The 12,609-nt window shown below is 58.3% G+C and overlaps 2 protein-coding genes across 4 annotated transcripts; both read left to right on the top strand.

The window, feature by feature from the left end:
• Positions 1-163: 163 nt before the first annotated feature.
• Positions 164-1,229, top strand: TMEM256 (transmembrane protein 256). The gene is made up of 4 exons (XM_060647442.2): positions 164-297; positions 539-570; positions 821-901; positions 996-1,229. The coding sequence occupies exons 1-4, from the start codon at positions 213-215 to the stop codon at positions 1,137-1,139; spliced, it is 342 nt and encodes a 113-aa protein (XP_060503425.1). The 5' UTR covers positions 164-212; the 3' UTR covers positions 1,140-1,229.
• Positions 1,230-7,753: 6,524 nt separating this feature from the next.
• PLSCR3 (phospholipid scramblase 3) lies at positions 7,754-12,597 on the top strand. 3 transcript variants are annotated; one of them, XM_078437852.2, is made up of 8 exons: positions 7,754-8,293; positions 8,514-8,690; positions 8,949-9,184; positions 9,291-9,333; positions 9,433-9,653; positions 9,899-10,060; positions 11,589-11,750; positions 11,947-12,597. In XM_078437852.2, the coding sequence occupies exons 2-8, from the start codon at positions 8,684-8,686 to the stop codon at positions 12,001-12,003; spliced, it is 888 nt and encodes a 295-aa protein (XP_078293978.1). In that variant the 5' UTR covers positions 7,754-8,293; positions 8,514-8,683; the 3' UTR covers positions 12,004-12,597. The 3 variants fall into 3 exon arrangements, with proteins under 3 accessions (XP_078293978.1, XP_078293977.1, XP_081647285.1); XM_078437851.2 differs by having other exon boundaries at positions 8,510-8,690; XM_081791159.1 differs by lacking the exon at positions 7,754-8,293 and having other exon boundaries at positions 8,300-8,690.
• Positions 12,598-12,609: the final 12 nt, after the last annotated feature.

Genomic DNA, 12,609 nt, shown 5'->3' with positions numbered 1-12,609 from the left:
CCTGATTGGTTCTTGTTTCTCCGCCCGCCACGCGGCTTCGCCACTCAGCAGAGCTTTTACAAAGGCGCAAGTACCCGGGTGAGGACCTGGACGCTGGAATGAACACGTCCCGGATTGGGCACTTTTGGACATTATTTGCATGGGAGATTGGGATTGGCTGGCCTCTTGGGTGGCCTGGGCGGTGTTCCTCCGGCGCGTGACCATCCACTGCCATGGCCGGGCCGGGGGCTGCTTTCCGCCGCTTGGGCGCCTTGTCCGGAGCCGGGGCCTTAGGCTTGGCCTCCTACGGGGCGCACGGTCAGGGGGCTGGGGTCGACCTTCGGGGTCTGGTGCAGGGGCGGGGTCTATGGGAAGTGCCGGCTTTCCCCTCCACCGGACAGCCCTCTGCCTGGTCCAGTTTGGTCCCCAGAAGCGCCCATGTGCGTTTCCACCAATGAGACGCCTTCTGGGGGCACCCACCTGGGCCCTCCCTCCACCCGGGAGTCGGGGCGGTGGAGGCAGGTGCTCGGACTGGTAACCTTTGCCTCTCCTTCCACAGGCGCCCAGTTCCCGGATGCCTACGGGAAGGAGGTGAAGGGACTTGGGGCTGCCCAGCTTCCGGGTCTAGGAGCGCCCCAAGTCTGGGGTCGCTGAGGGAAGTAGGGGAGGGGCGGAGCACCGAGGGCGGCGAGCATGTGCCGTGGGTGCTGGTGGGACGGGCGAGCCGGGACTTTAGCGGGGGGACGAACTTTTTCCGATGTGCCCCCACGGGATGCAGGCACCAGCGTTGCTTAAGAAGTGTCTTCCCCCACCCCGCCTTCCATGTCTCTTTTTCTTACAGCTCTTCGACAAGGCCAACAAACACCACTTCTTACACAGCCTGGCTCTGTTAGGGGTGCCCCATTGCAGAAAGCCCCTCTGGGTAATCCTACCCCCATGCCCAACCCTGACCGTGCCCCACCAGCTCCCTCCGTCCACCCTGTTCTTACTGGCCTGTATTCTTGTATCTCCTTCAGGCCGGGTTACTGCTAGCCTCTGGAACCACCTTATTCTGCACCAGCTTTTACTACCAGGCTCTGAGTGGAGACCCCAGCATCCAGACTTTGGCCCCCGTGGGAGGGAGCCTGTTAATCTTGGGCTGGCTTGCCTTGGCCCTTTGAACTTCTTTGTAATTGATTGCTGGGTACTTCTTTAAGAGTTGGAGCAGGGAGGGGATTAAAAGGGAAAGGCAAATAAAGAACTCGAGTCTTTGTTCGTCTAACCTCTTGGAGAAAGAAGGGTAAGCATTGTCCACCTCTGGACTCCTTCCCTTTCCTGAGACTGAATCTTGGGTCTGGGGATTCTGTTCATTCGAGGTTAGCTCGTTAGGAGGTTCTGAAACCGGTGGGTGTCAGAGTCCTAAAGAATGTTGGAAATACTGCAGAATCTTTCGGAAGCACTCTTTGGGCCCAAGTCACCATGCGGTTCTGCTGCCCACTAGAACTGAAGATTACTGTAGGGTAAAGTTTTCAGGCCTGCCAGGCCACACATTTATTGAACATTCACTCTAGAAGTCAGAGTTAAGGCAAGGCAGCTCAGGAGTAGTGCCATTAGTTACAAAATTCTTTGGGGTTCAACGCAGGGACAGATCATCATGTATGGGGGGCGCATAAAAGGCTTCAGTGCTTGAGATGATCCTTAAAAGAGCTCTGTTGCGGGGCCGCCTGGGTGGCTCAGTCCATTAAGCGCCCAACTCTTGATCTCAGATCAGGTCATGATCTCACGGTTCATGGGATCGAGCCCTGCATCGGGCTCTGCACTGACAGCACTGAGCAGGGTTGGGATTCTGTCTCCCTCTTCCACTCTCTTCACTCTCTTCCTCTCACTCAAAAACAAACTGAGGGGAACCTGGGTGGCTAGGTTGGTTAAGCGTCCTGTCTCAGCTCAGGGCATGATCTCGTGGTCCGTGAGTTCGAGCCCCACATCAGGCTCTGTGCTGACAGCTCAGAGCCAGGAGCCAGCTTCCCATTCTGTGTCTTCCTCTCTCTCTCTGCCCCTCCCCCCCCAAAAAATAAGTAAACTTAGGGGCACCTGGGTGGCTCAGTCGGTGAAGCGCCCTATTTCGGCTCAGGTCATGAACTCGCGGTCTGTGATTTTGAGCCCCACGTCAGGCTCTGTGCTAACAGCTCAGAGCCAATAGCCTGCTTCTGATTCTGTGACTTCCTCTCCCTCTGCCCCTCCCCTGCTCGCGCTCGTGCACTCTCTCTCTCAAAAATAAACATTAACACAATTTTTTTTAAATAAATAAACTTAAAAAGAAGACTCTGTTGTGGAGGAGACCATGAACAGAGACAGAGGTGGGGAAGGGGGGGCAGAGTGGGGCTCCACGATCTGTGTGGGCCGAGTTTCAAAGTAGTAAAAACGGGCTTTAACAGCTCAGCATACAAATGGATGGTTGTGAGTTGTGCTCTGAAAGCGCAGGAAAAGAGCAGGGAGGCAGCGGGACAGTGGGGTCGTGGAGGGTGTGTCCCCCCCTCCGATGGGAAGGCCTCACAGAGGAGGTCCCATTGAAGCTGGAGCCAACCAGGTACAGAGTTGGAGGGGAAGCATGTCCTAGGTGGAAAGACAAGCTGGCGAAACGGGCTAGAAAGGAGCAGTCCAAAATCATTGAGGCAGGAGAAAATCAGGCAGGGGGGAGGGTGGTTGGAGACAGAGCAAAAACCATGTGGCTGATGGGTAGTGATGAGGGCCCCCAGGTACTCCTTGCAGGCCTTGCAGGGAGTAGTAAAGCACTTGAAATCTGTCTGTAGAGCAACAGTGAGTTGTTGAAAGGTTTCAAGTAAGAGAAGGCTAGGCCCTTTTATACATGTAATTTTTACGGATTTATCTATTTAGAGACAGGAGGAGGTGCAGAGAGAGAGAGAGAGAATCCTGACTTGGGGCTCGAACTCATGAAACCATGAGATCATGATCTGAGCCAAAACCAAGAGTTGGATGCTCGGCCCACTTAACCCAGGGCGCTTAAAAGATCTGGAGGAAGCCAGGGTGGCCACAGGCCAGTCAGGAAGGCCAGGGATGAGATGATGGTGGTGGCTTGGCTTAGGGTGGAAGAGGTGGTGGAAAGGGTCCGATCCAGGATATATTTTGAGGGTCGTACCGATAGGAACTGCTAATGGATTGGATGTAAGGGTGAAATGAGTGGGAGGCTTCCTGTTGATACACCCAGTGGTTGGAGGTGCTGTTACTCAGATGAGAAGAACGGAAGGAGGGGGATGATGAGGGGGAGGCAGTCAGTTTGGGGCAGGTTGCTTCTGAAATGCCTGGGACACATCCAAGTAGGTTGTTGGGGAGCTCGGGGAAGTGTGGGGGCTTGGGAAAGATCTGGACTCAGGTTTACTCAGCACCCCTCTTCTGGCCGGTCTCCCATCCCCTCTCTTCCCCACAAATGCCCTCGGAAGGATCCATGGATCGCTTAGAGGTCTTGGTTGCCTGATCCAACGGATGATTTTCTTTCTTTTTTTTTTTTCTTTCGTTCTTTTTTTAAATTAGGCTCCACGCTGGGCGTGAAACCCAACAGGGGCTTGATTACAGGACCCCAAGATCAAGACCTGAGCTGAAATCAAGAATCGGACCCCAATCAACTGAGCCATCCAGGGACCTCCCTTTTTTTTTTTTTTTTTTTTTTTAAAGTAGGTTCCATGCTCAATGTGGGGCTTGAACTCACAACCCTGAGATCAAGCGTCCCAGGCTGTACCGACTGAGCCAGGCTGGTGCCCTCAATGGTTGACTTAATCTTGTCTTTAGCCTCTGCAGCATTTGACACAGTTGGCCACACTGTCCTTAAAATACATCCTGTTGTTTCTAGGACACCCCTCCTGGTTTTCCCTTTGGCTGTGACTGCCTGGCTGGCTTCTCTATCCACTTTAAATCAATGGTTTTCAAATTTTAATGGAAAAAAGTTAGAGCTCCTAAGTACACAAATTTTTTTAAAAAATTTTAGTGTGTATTTTTGAGAGAGAGAGAGATAGAGTGTGAGCAGGGGAGGGGCAGAGAGAGGGAGACAGAATCTGAACCAGATTCCAGGCTCCGAGCTGTCAGCACAGAGCCTGATGTGGGGGCTCGAACCCATCAACTGTGAGATCATGACCTGAGTGAAGTCAGACACTCAACCGACTGAGCCACCCAGGCGCCCCAGTACACAATTATTTTTTAATGTGTGTTTATTTTTGAGAGAGGGGAGGGGCAGAGAGAGGGAGACACAGTATCCAAAGCAGGTTCCAGGCTCTGAGCTGTCAGCACAGAGCCCAAAGTGGGGCTCGAACCCACAAACTATGAGATTGTGACCTGAGCCGAGGTCAGATGCTCAACCAACTGAGCCACCCAGGCACCCCTATGTACACAAATTTTAACTTCCGTCTTTTTACTTTTCAGTTTTGTGTACGTCTCATAAAGTTCATATCTGTGTGATATATCAGAGGTGCATGCTTAACTTTTCAGAAAGTTGCATTCAAAAAAGCACGGACCAGGGGCACCTGGGTGGCTCAGTCGGTTGAGCGTCCAGCTTTGGCTCAGGTCATGATCTCGCGGTCCGCGAGTTCGAGTCCCGCGTCAGGCTCTGGGCTGATGGCTCAGAGCCTGGAGCCTGCTTCCGATTCTGTGTCTCCCTCTCTCTCTCTGCCCCTCCCCCACTCATGCTCTGTCTCTGTCTCAGAAATAAATGAACAAACAAACAAAAAAAAATGGACCATTTCTGTAAATGAGAGGGATACTAGAATTTCTGTCTCCCCTCCAACTAGTCCCTACTGAGCTCCAGAGCCTTGGAGCAGCTGCTGGGTGCCAGAATGTTCAGTGGGGACCTTGAAGGAGTTCGGTGATGCAGAAGGGGAAGGGGTGTGTTCCAGACCCCAGGCAAGAGCTATCCGGGCAGCCCTGAAGCCAAAGAGAGCCCGGGGCATTTGAGACGTCAAAAAATTCCTGGTGGCTGGCTTGAAAGACCTTGAGAGGGTCGTAGGGAAAAATGGCAGATAGCAGGGGCAAATGATGGAGGGCCTTGGGCTGAGATGTTGGACTCTCTTCTGAGGGCAATGGGGAGCCACTGAAGCATTTGTATCCAGGGAGGAGGCATGATTTGAGGTATATTAGTAGATCACAATATTTCATTGTAGTGATGACTGAAATACAGCCTCAGAGGAAACCTCCAGGTGGGGGAGGCGCCAACATCTGGAATGGCCACCCTCCGTGTAATGTGATCCCTTAGCTTTGATCCTGCCCGTGAGCGGGGCTCTTGAGGAACCAGGATAAATAAGGCCTGCTTGATAATCGGTCCCTATTATTACTGCGCACTGTGTCCAATCTTCTCGATAGTCCTGCGTGGGAACTCAAGCTCACGGAGGTGAAGTGACTTGTTCTGTATCGTAGTTGGGACCAGCGTGGCCTGGGGTTCAAACTCTCCTCTGTCCAATTCCCAGAGCTAAGCTCTTTCCTTCCTGTGAGCACCAAGAAACTCCAATCTTCCGCAGCGAAGACCGATCCTTTCAAGAGATAGTTTGGTACAGCCCAGGTGGGCTCCTTTGGTTTTTGGAGCCTGGTACAGACTTCTGTCCATCTGCCAGCTTTCAGCGTGACTCGTTCGCCAGAAGAAAAGGGACACACCATACTGGTGACGAGAGAGACAGCAGAAGTGCCTGGACCTCAGGATGGAGTGGGCAGACAGGAAATGACCAAACAGGAAGAGCAGGGCCCGCTGGGAATGGCCTCCTGGGCCAAGCCTGAGTCAACTTTGCCCTTTTCCTCACATCCTGTATCCAAGCCATTATCAAGTCAACACGTCATTGGCTGAATGCATAACCAGAATCTGACCATTTCCCACCACCTCCATTGTTACCGCTCCGGCCCCTGGTCAAAGTCACCATCACATCCCCCCTCGCTTTTTGCAAGAATGTCCTTCTGCCCTTGCCTAACTACAGCCTGCTCTAGACAAAGTAGCCTGAGAGAGAGAGAGAGAGAGAGAGAGAGAGAGAGAGACCCTGTAACAGTGATCTTCAGCCTTAGCTGCACATTAAAGTCTTTGGAGAAATTCCCAGAAAGTTCTGATAGCTGCACCTTACCCCAGATACTCTAATTCAATTGTTGATACGACACGGGGCCCGTGCAGAGGTATTTTGTGAAGCACCCAGATGATTCTATCTTGTGGCCAGAGCTGAGGACCACCGCGTGTGTAAGGCTCACGTCTCTATCCGAACCTTGCAACACTTCCTGTCTCGCTCAGTATAATCCAGTGGTCTGTAAGGCTGTATGTGATCTGGGCTCCTGGGATCTCCATTCCTTCTGCCTGGTTCGTTCCAGTCCAGCCACACTGGGGTCACTTTTGTTCACTGAATGACTAAGGTGCACTTTGCCTTTCTTGTTCGCACTGTCTGAAACTTTTTTTTTTTTTTTTATGCCAGAGGCCGGCCTGGTTCCATCCTTGACCTCCTACAGTCAGGTCTCGGCTCAACTACCACCTTCTTGGTGATACCTTCCAAGTTCATCCTCTGCAAAACTGCAACCCTTGCCCACCACTCTCTGTCCTCATCTTGCTCAATTTTTCTCCATAGCACTTGTTACCCTCTGACTTCTAGTATATTTTACATTATCTGTCTCTTCTCTGCTAGAACGGAAGCCCCAGGAGATCAGCAATTTTGGTTAATTTTTTAAAAAACTGCTGTATATTCCTCTCAAAAGCTGACATATAGTAGGCGCTCACTAAATCTTTGTTGAGTAACTGAGTTTCTGTATGTTGATGTTCTGGTGGATGCCGGTGCATGGTTTGGGCCACGTAGGATCTGGGGTACTTAAGCCCCCCCCGGGGGAGAGGTCAGGCACTTGGGTCCGAAGCTGATGATGGCTGAAGCTGTGGGAGCAGCTGACCAGCCCAGAAGAACTTGGACCCATCTCTGAAAACCTGCTTCTATGTTCATATATATATATATTTTTTTTAATATTTATTTATTTTTGAGAGAGAGCGCGCACACAAGCAGGGGAGCGGCATTGAGAGGGCGACAGAGGATCGGAAGTGGGCTCTAACAGCAGACACCCCAATTCGGGGCTTGAACTCACAAACCGGGAGATGGTGACCTGAGCCAAAGACAGACACTCAACCGACTGAGCCACCCAGCCGCCGCCCCTCCCTGCATGTTCATCTTGGTGGGTGACCCCTCCACCTGCGTGGTCACCAGACAGGTACCTGGGGTCATCCGGAACGCCTCACCTCCACATGTCACCCCTCAAACAAGCTCTAGATTTGCTGTGTCAGCATCTCCCCGATCTACCACTCCTGTCTGCACCTAGCACAGCACCCGCTCCTCCGGCGGCCGTCCACCACCCGGCCCGGGCGCCCTCGTGGTTCTCCACCTTGTGGTTTAGATGTGTCTTTCTAAAACCCAAATTCGACCTTCTCTTTGGGTCTTCACATCTTTCGGTGGGCCCCCCCGCTGCCCCTGGGGCCAAGTCCCAGCTGCCACCAGGCCTTCCGCGCAGGTAGGTGGGTGGCCTCCCTCTCTCAACTCTTCTCTCGTTGCTCTGCCCATAGGGCCCCAGGCTCAGCACCTCCTTACACCTGGGGGCCTCTCTGCTCAGGACCTAGAAGAAGCGACTCCTCTGGCAGTGGGGACGGGGGGGGGGGGGGGGGGGGGAGGCTTTCCTGCTAACCGCGCCGCGTCCTCTGGCCACCCCCGGACCTCACTGCGCGCACGCTCACTGTTGCCACCGTTTGGCGGCCTGTCACCCACGTGGCCAGGGGCTCCTGGAAGACGTACTGTCGTAGCAAGGTGTCTGTGTGGTTGACCGCAGCGTCACGGCGAGCAGCCGCGGGGGCAGCCCCCCGGGGAGGTGGAAAGGGAGCCGGGGGGCCAGTCCTAGAAGCCAAAGAAGGAGTGTGGAGGGTGTTCCGCTGCGTCAGCGAGGCCCGAACCGCCCTCGGGAGGAGGAGCCTGGGGTCCAGCGCCGCGCCAGCCGCCCTGGCTTCCCAACCGGGGACACCGAGCGCTCTGCGCCCGCAGACGCGGCGGGGGTCGCCGGGCTAGGTCTGGGCCGGCGGCCCTCCCCAGGCGGGCCTCCTCTGGTGTCGAGCGGCGGGGCGGAGCGGGCGGGGACGCCGGCCACGCCAGCGAGCTCCCCGGCGCACGGCTCGCGGCCCCGCCGGAGAGCCGGCTTCCTTTGTGCGCACGCGCGCCGCCCGGGCCGGGAGGGGCGGGGCCTGGACGGGTCGAGGGGCGGGGTCGGGGCCCGGGCCCGCCTCCCCGAGCTCCTGCGAGCCGCCGAGCGCTGGGCACGCCAGCTCTTCTAGGGGCTTCAGGTGAGCGGGGGGGGACTGGGGCGCAGGGGGCCCGGGAGGCCTCCCTCGAGGCCGGGCCGTCGCTCGGACCGCGGGTCCATCCTTCCGGCCGTCTGCCAGCCGCCGCCTCCGCGGAGAATGGGAGAACAAAGGGAGGGGGCGGTTCTGGGGCCCCCGAGGGAATCCAGGGTCCCAGGTACCCGCCCTGCCCGCTGACACTTTCGGTTTCTCCCTGAGTCAGAGGCGCCGCCCAAGAGACCCTGGGCCCGCGCCGCGCGCGGCCGCCTCTCCGCGTTTGCCTGTCCGTCTTTGTGTCTGTCTCTGTGTCTGTCTGGCTGTGTCCGAACTTGCCACCACCTCCAAAACTAAGCCTCCCGGACACTGACACCGGCGAACTCTCGCCCCTTTCCCATGGCAGGTAAGTGGGCGCGAGGCTGAGGGTCTCCGTTATCCCCCCACGGACTCGGGAGCTGGGCGTCGAGCACACCCTGCGGGAATGTGCTCCGACTGGCCGTGTGGGGCCCCTCCCTTCCTCCCGGGGAGCCGCCGCCCTGCTCCCCCGCCCCGTCGTCCTCATTCTCTTCCCATCTCATCGCCCTGCAGCCTCGCGGCCCAAGGGGAGAGGGGATGTGGCCGCGGGTCCCCGTCTAATCTACCCCTGTCCCCCCACCAACAGGCTACTTGCCCCCCAAGGGCCACGCCCCTTCACCCCCTCCTCCCTACCCTGTGACGGCTGGGTACCCGGAGCCGGCGCTGCACCCCGGGCCCGGGCAGGCACCAGTGCCCCCCCACATGCCTGCCCCTGCGCCCGGCTTCTCTCTTTTCCCTTCGCCCGGCCCCGGGGCCCCAGGGCCTGCTGCCCCGTTCTTGCCACTGCCCGGGGTGCCTTCCGGCCTCGAATTCCTGGTGCAGGTGAGTGGGAGGGCGCGGGGTGGGGGCCGGGGAGAGTGACGAGGAGGGGACCCTGGCGTCCAGACCAGCCAGCTGACATCGGGCGCGGACCTTCCTGCCTTTCCAGATTGATCAGATCTTGATTCACCAGAAGGCCGAGCGAGTGGAAAGTGAGTGGAAGGAGTAGGCTGGGCCTCGTGACGAGGGCAGAGACAGGGGGCTCTTGGGCAGGTGGTGGGGCCTGAGCCTCAGCGTGTCCCCCTTGGCAGCGCTCCTGGGCTGGGAGACATGTAACCGGTATGAACTGCGCTCGGGGGCCGGACAGCCCCTGGGGCAGGCGGCGGAAGAGAGCCACTGCTGCGCGCGCCTGTGCTGTGGCGCCCGCCGGCCCCTGCGTGTCCGCGTGGTGGACCCCAGTGATCGAGAGGTGCTGCGTCTGCTCCGCCCCCTGCACTGTGGCTGCAGCTGCTGCCCATGTGGCCTCCAGGAGGTGGGCTGGGCGGGGTGGGGCCAGGGACGGGGTTGGGTGGGGGGAGGGGCAGGCCGGAATGGGGAGGACCGGGGATGGAACGTGGTCCGCTCCTGAAGAGGCCTGGGATGAAGCTTAGCTCGGGTGGGGGTGGCAGGCGGGATGGGGGATCTAGTGGGGAGCGGGGCGGGCGGTAGCCCCGGGAGCTGAGGGCTTGGGCCAGGGTGCCCTGGCTCGGCAGTGACCCTGCCTGCCCCTGGCTCCAGATGGAAGTACAGGCCCCTCCCGGCACCACCATTGGCCACGTGCTACAGACCTGGCATCCCTTCATCCCCAAGTTGTCCATCCAGGATGCCGATCGCCGGACCCTCCTGCGCGTGGTGGGGCCCTGCTGGACCTGTGGCTGTGGCACAGACACCAACTTTGAGGTACCAGGAGGAAGGGGAGATTCCTGGGAGCTTCATAAACCAAGATGGCAGCTTCTGTGAGGCACGATGGCCAACACTAAGGTCAAGACCCTGAGCTCACTGATCCAAGTCCACTGAGGCTCCTAGCACATCTCCAGTGTTCTCCATGCAGAAGGGGGTGGCCCGGTGGCCTTCTGAAAGCTTGGCAGGGAGGCTTTCCTCTGAAGGACCAACGCTGTCACCTGCCGCCCCGTGTTGAGGGGGAAACAAGCTAAGGCCAGGCTTGGTTTGGGACACAGGATGACCACTGGGTCTGCTGCAGGCTAGCTGCGATGCGTGAGTGTGTGAGCCCGGGCCCTGGAGCCAGCACCGGTGTCACTTGTCAGCATCCTGCGGCTTGCCCCCCACCCCCACCCCCACGGGTGATCTATGTCCTCGTCATCAGAACCCAAGTGGTGACAGTGCCAGGGGTGAGGCCTGGGAAGCGCTTTCGTTTCTAGAAGACAGAGGCACCTCCCCGACACTGTGGTTCTTTAAGGGATAATCACCAGGGCAGATAAGGGAGAAATCACAGGGAGAAGCCCGTAGACTTTCCAAGGCTTCCGATGAGGTGTCCTACCTAAGCCTGCTTTTACAAATCGAGTCACCTTGGGAGCTGGGTGGAGGCTCAGTGATAGAAAGATGACTGGGTGACCTCTGCATGGGAACGTGCAGCCCGTGGGGCCCTGGGAGACCCAGGCTCCCTTTTCCGTAGTTATGAGCAGCCCTTCTTTGGGGCCGCACTGGGGATGGCAGGGCTGGCTGGGAGAGGCCCTGCCCAGCCGGAGACTGGTCTGCAGGAAGTGCCCCAGAGCTGTCAGTGGGGGAAGGGGACCGGGAGGGCACAGAAGGCAATCCCTTCAGTTCTAGCCCCTGAAAATAAGCATAGGAAACGATCAGGAAATCGCAGTGAATTACCTCCTCCGTCACCAGGGCCTGTTGTTCTTGGGCCCGGGGAGGCCGGTGGAAATCCTGGTCCTCAGAGGCCACTTACTGCTGCCCCTCCCCCACCAGACGGGCTTGGATCCCCTCTGGATGAAGCTTGGACAGGGCCCTCGCTACTTTGCGGGGTAAAGGCACCTCTTAGGGCAGGCACAGCCTTCTAGGCGCCTGGCTGGCTGGTCGAGTGCAGCCCCCCTAGCCCTCTTGGACCAGGCCACTCAACAGCTACGGGCGGCAGGTACTTTGGTGACCGAAACAAACCTGGGAAGCAGCCCTACACGGAGACGAGTACTCGGTGCTTCCGTTCCTGCCGCTGCTTATGTTCGGTTTTCGCGTATGGCCTTTCAGGAGCAACAGACGTGAGTCTGAACTCAGATTTGCACTATACACACGCAGTGTGACCGAGGGTGACCTGGTTTCCCCGGATGCCACCGGGAAACCCGCCGGAAGGATTCGCTAAGGACAGAGTCGGCGCCGCTCATACGCGGCGATGGTGGGAGGGGGGGGGGCCTGGCGGCAGGGGAGGTCAGCCGCGTCCCCCCCCAGTTGGCTCCTGCCTTCCCGACAGGTGAAGACTCCGGATGAATCACGCAGCGTGGGCCGGATCAGCAAGCAGTGGGGGGGGCTGCTCCAAGAAGCCCTCACCGATGCGGATGACTTCGGCCTGCATTTCCCTCTGGATCTGGATGTGAGGGTGAAGGCCGTGCTGCTGGGAGCCACGTTCCTCATTGTGAGTCGGCTGCCCCGCCTCCCCTCCCACCACCCCGCTCTCCACCAGGGCTCTGTGCGCATCTTGGCCTCCTGCTAGATTAGAGACACGCTCTATGGGGGCGGGGGGCGGGGGGCGGGTGCAGGTTCCGGACCTGGGTTGTGAGAGCTGAGCCGGGCCGGCCCCGCCAGCCCCGTTGACCGTGCCCTCCCGTCAGGACTACATGTTCTTCGAGAAGCGAGGAGGCGCTGGGCCCTCTGCCGTCACCAGTTAGAGGCCACCGCAGGGCGAGGGGACCATCACCTCAACCAGAATCCAGGATGGCCACCTGTCAGAGGCGGCCGCTTTCCGCGACGTTTGCCGCAGGGGACAGACGGGGATGCCCGAGAGTCTAGGGGCCACGGCGCCCTACCCCTGCCCCGGTCCCCTGGCCTCCTTCGCCTTGGCCCCTGGGGAAGGGTATGTAGGAGAACCCTTCTCCCTCGCACCGCTGTCTCTCCGAGCCCTTGGCACACAGGCATGTCAGCTTTCTCCTCCCTTCCCCCGGCCCCCTTCCGGGGCCTGTGCTCCAGATCCGGCCTTGGGAATCCAGGGCCCTCGGGCTTTCTGGCAGGAGCTGGGGTGGGCAAGGGTTTGCAGCACCAAAGATGGCAGGCGTGACCGCTCTCGCCCCGCATCAGCTTGGCCAGTCGGTTCAACCTCAGACCGTGGCGCTCTGAGGGGATCCCCGCCTCCCCCAGGCCCCGCCCACAGCCGGTGCTTCGCGCAGCTTCCTCCGGAGCCTTAAGCACCCCATCCTGCCCTTTGCCTTAGGAAGGAGGCTGTATCTTTGTATGTTCTATTCATATAAACTTTGTAACTTTTTGGATTTCGGAAGATG

This window comes from Panthera onca, chromosome E1, assembly GCF_046562875.1.
Source record: "Panthera onca isolate mPanOnc1 chromosome E1, mPanOnc1 haplotype 2, whole genome shotgun sequence".
NCBI classification, from domain to species: Eukaryota; Metazoa; Chordata; class Mammalia; order Carnivora; family Felidae; genus Panthera; species Panthera onca.
Note: the sequence above shows the minus strand (reverse complement) of the source record. Positions and strands in the feature narration are given on the sequence as shown.

What these genes read in the sequence shown, in the direction of transcription:
- PLSCR3 (XM_078437852.2), top strand. An exon ending in GAAGGCCGAGCGAGTGGAAA is followed by an intron (nt 9,334 to 9,432) that starts GTGAGTGGAAGG and finishes CCCCCTTGGCAG; the next exon opens with CGCTCCTGGGCTGGGAGACA. An exon ending in TGGGAGCCACGTTCCTCATT is followed by an intron (nt 11,751 to 11,946) that starts GTGAGTCGGCTG and finishes CCCTCCCGTCAG; the next exon opens with GACTACATGTTCTTCGAGAA.
- TMEM256 (XM_060647442.2), top strand. Translation starts at nt 213, where the DNA reads ATGGCCGGGCCGGGGGCTGCTTTCCGCCGCTTGGGCGCCTTGTCCGGA. An exon ending in GGCCTCCTACGGGGCGCACG is followed by an intron (nt 298 to 538) that starts GTCAGGGGGCTG and finishes CTCCTTCCACAG; the next exon opens with GCGCCCAGTTCCCGGATGCC. An exon ending in ATTGCAGAAAGCCCCTCTGG is followed by an intron (nt 902 to 995) that starts GTAATCCTACCC and finishes TATCTCCTTCAG; the next exon opens with GCCGGGTTACTGCTAGCCTC.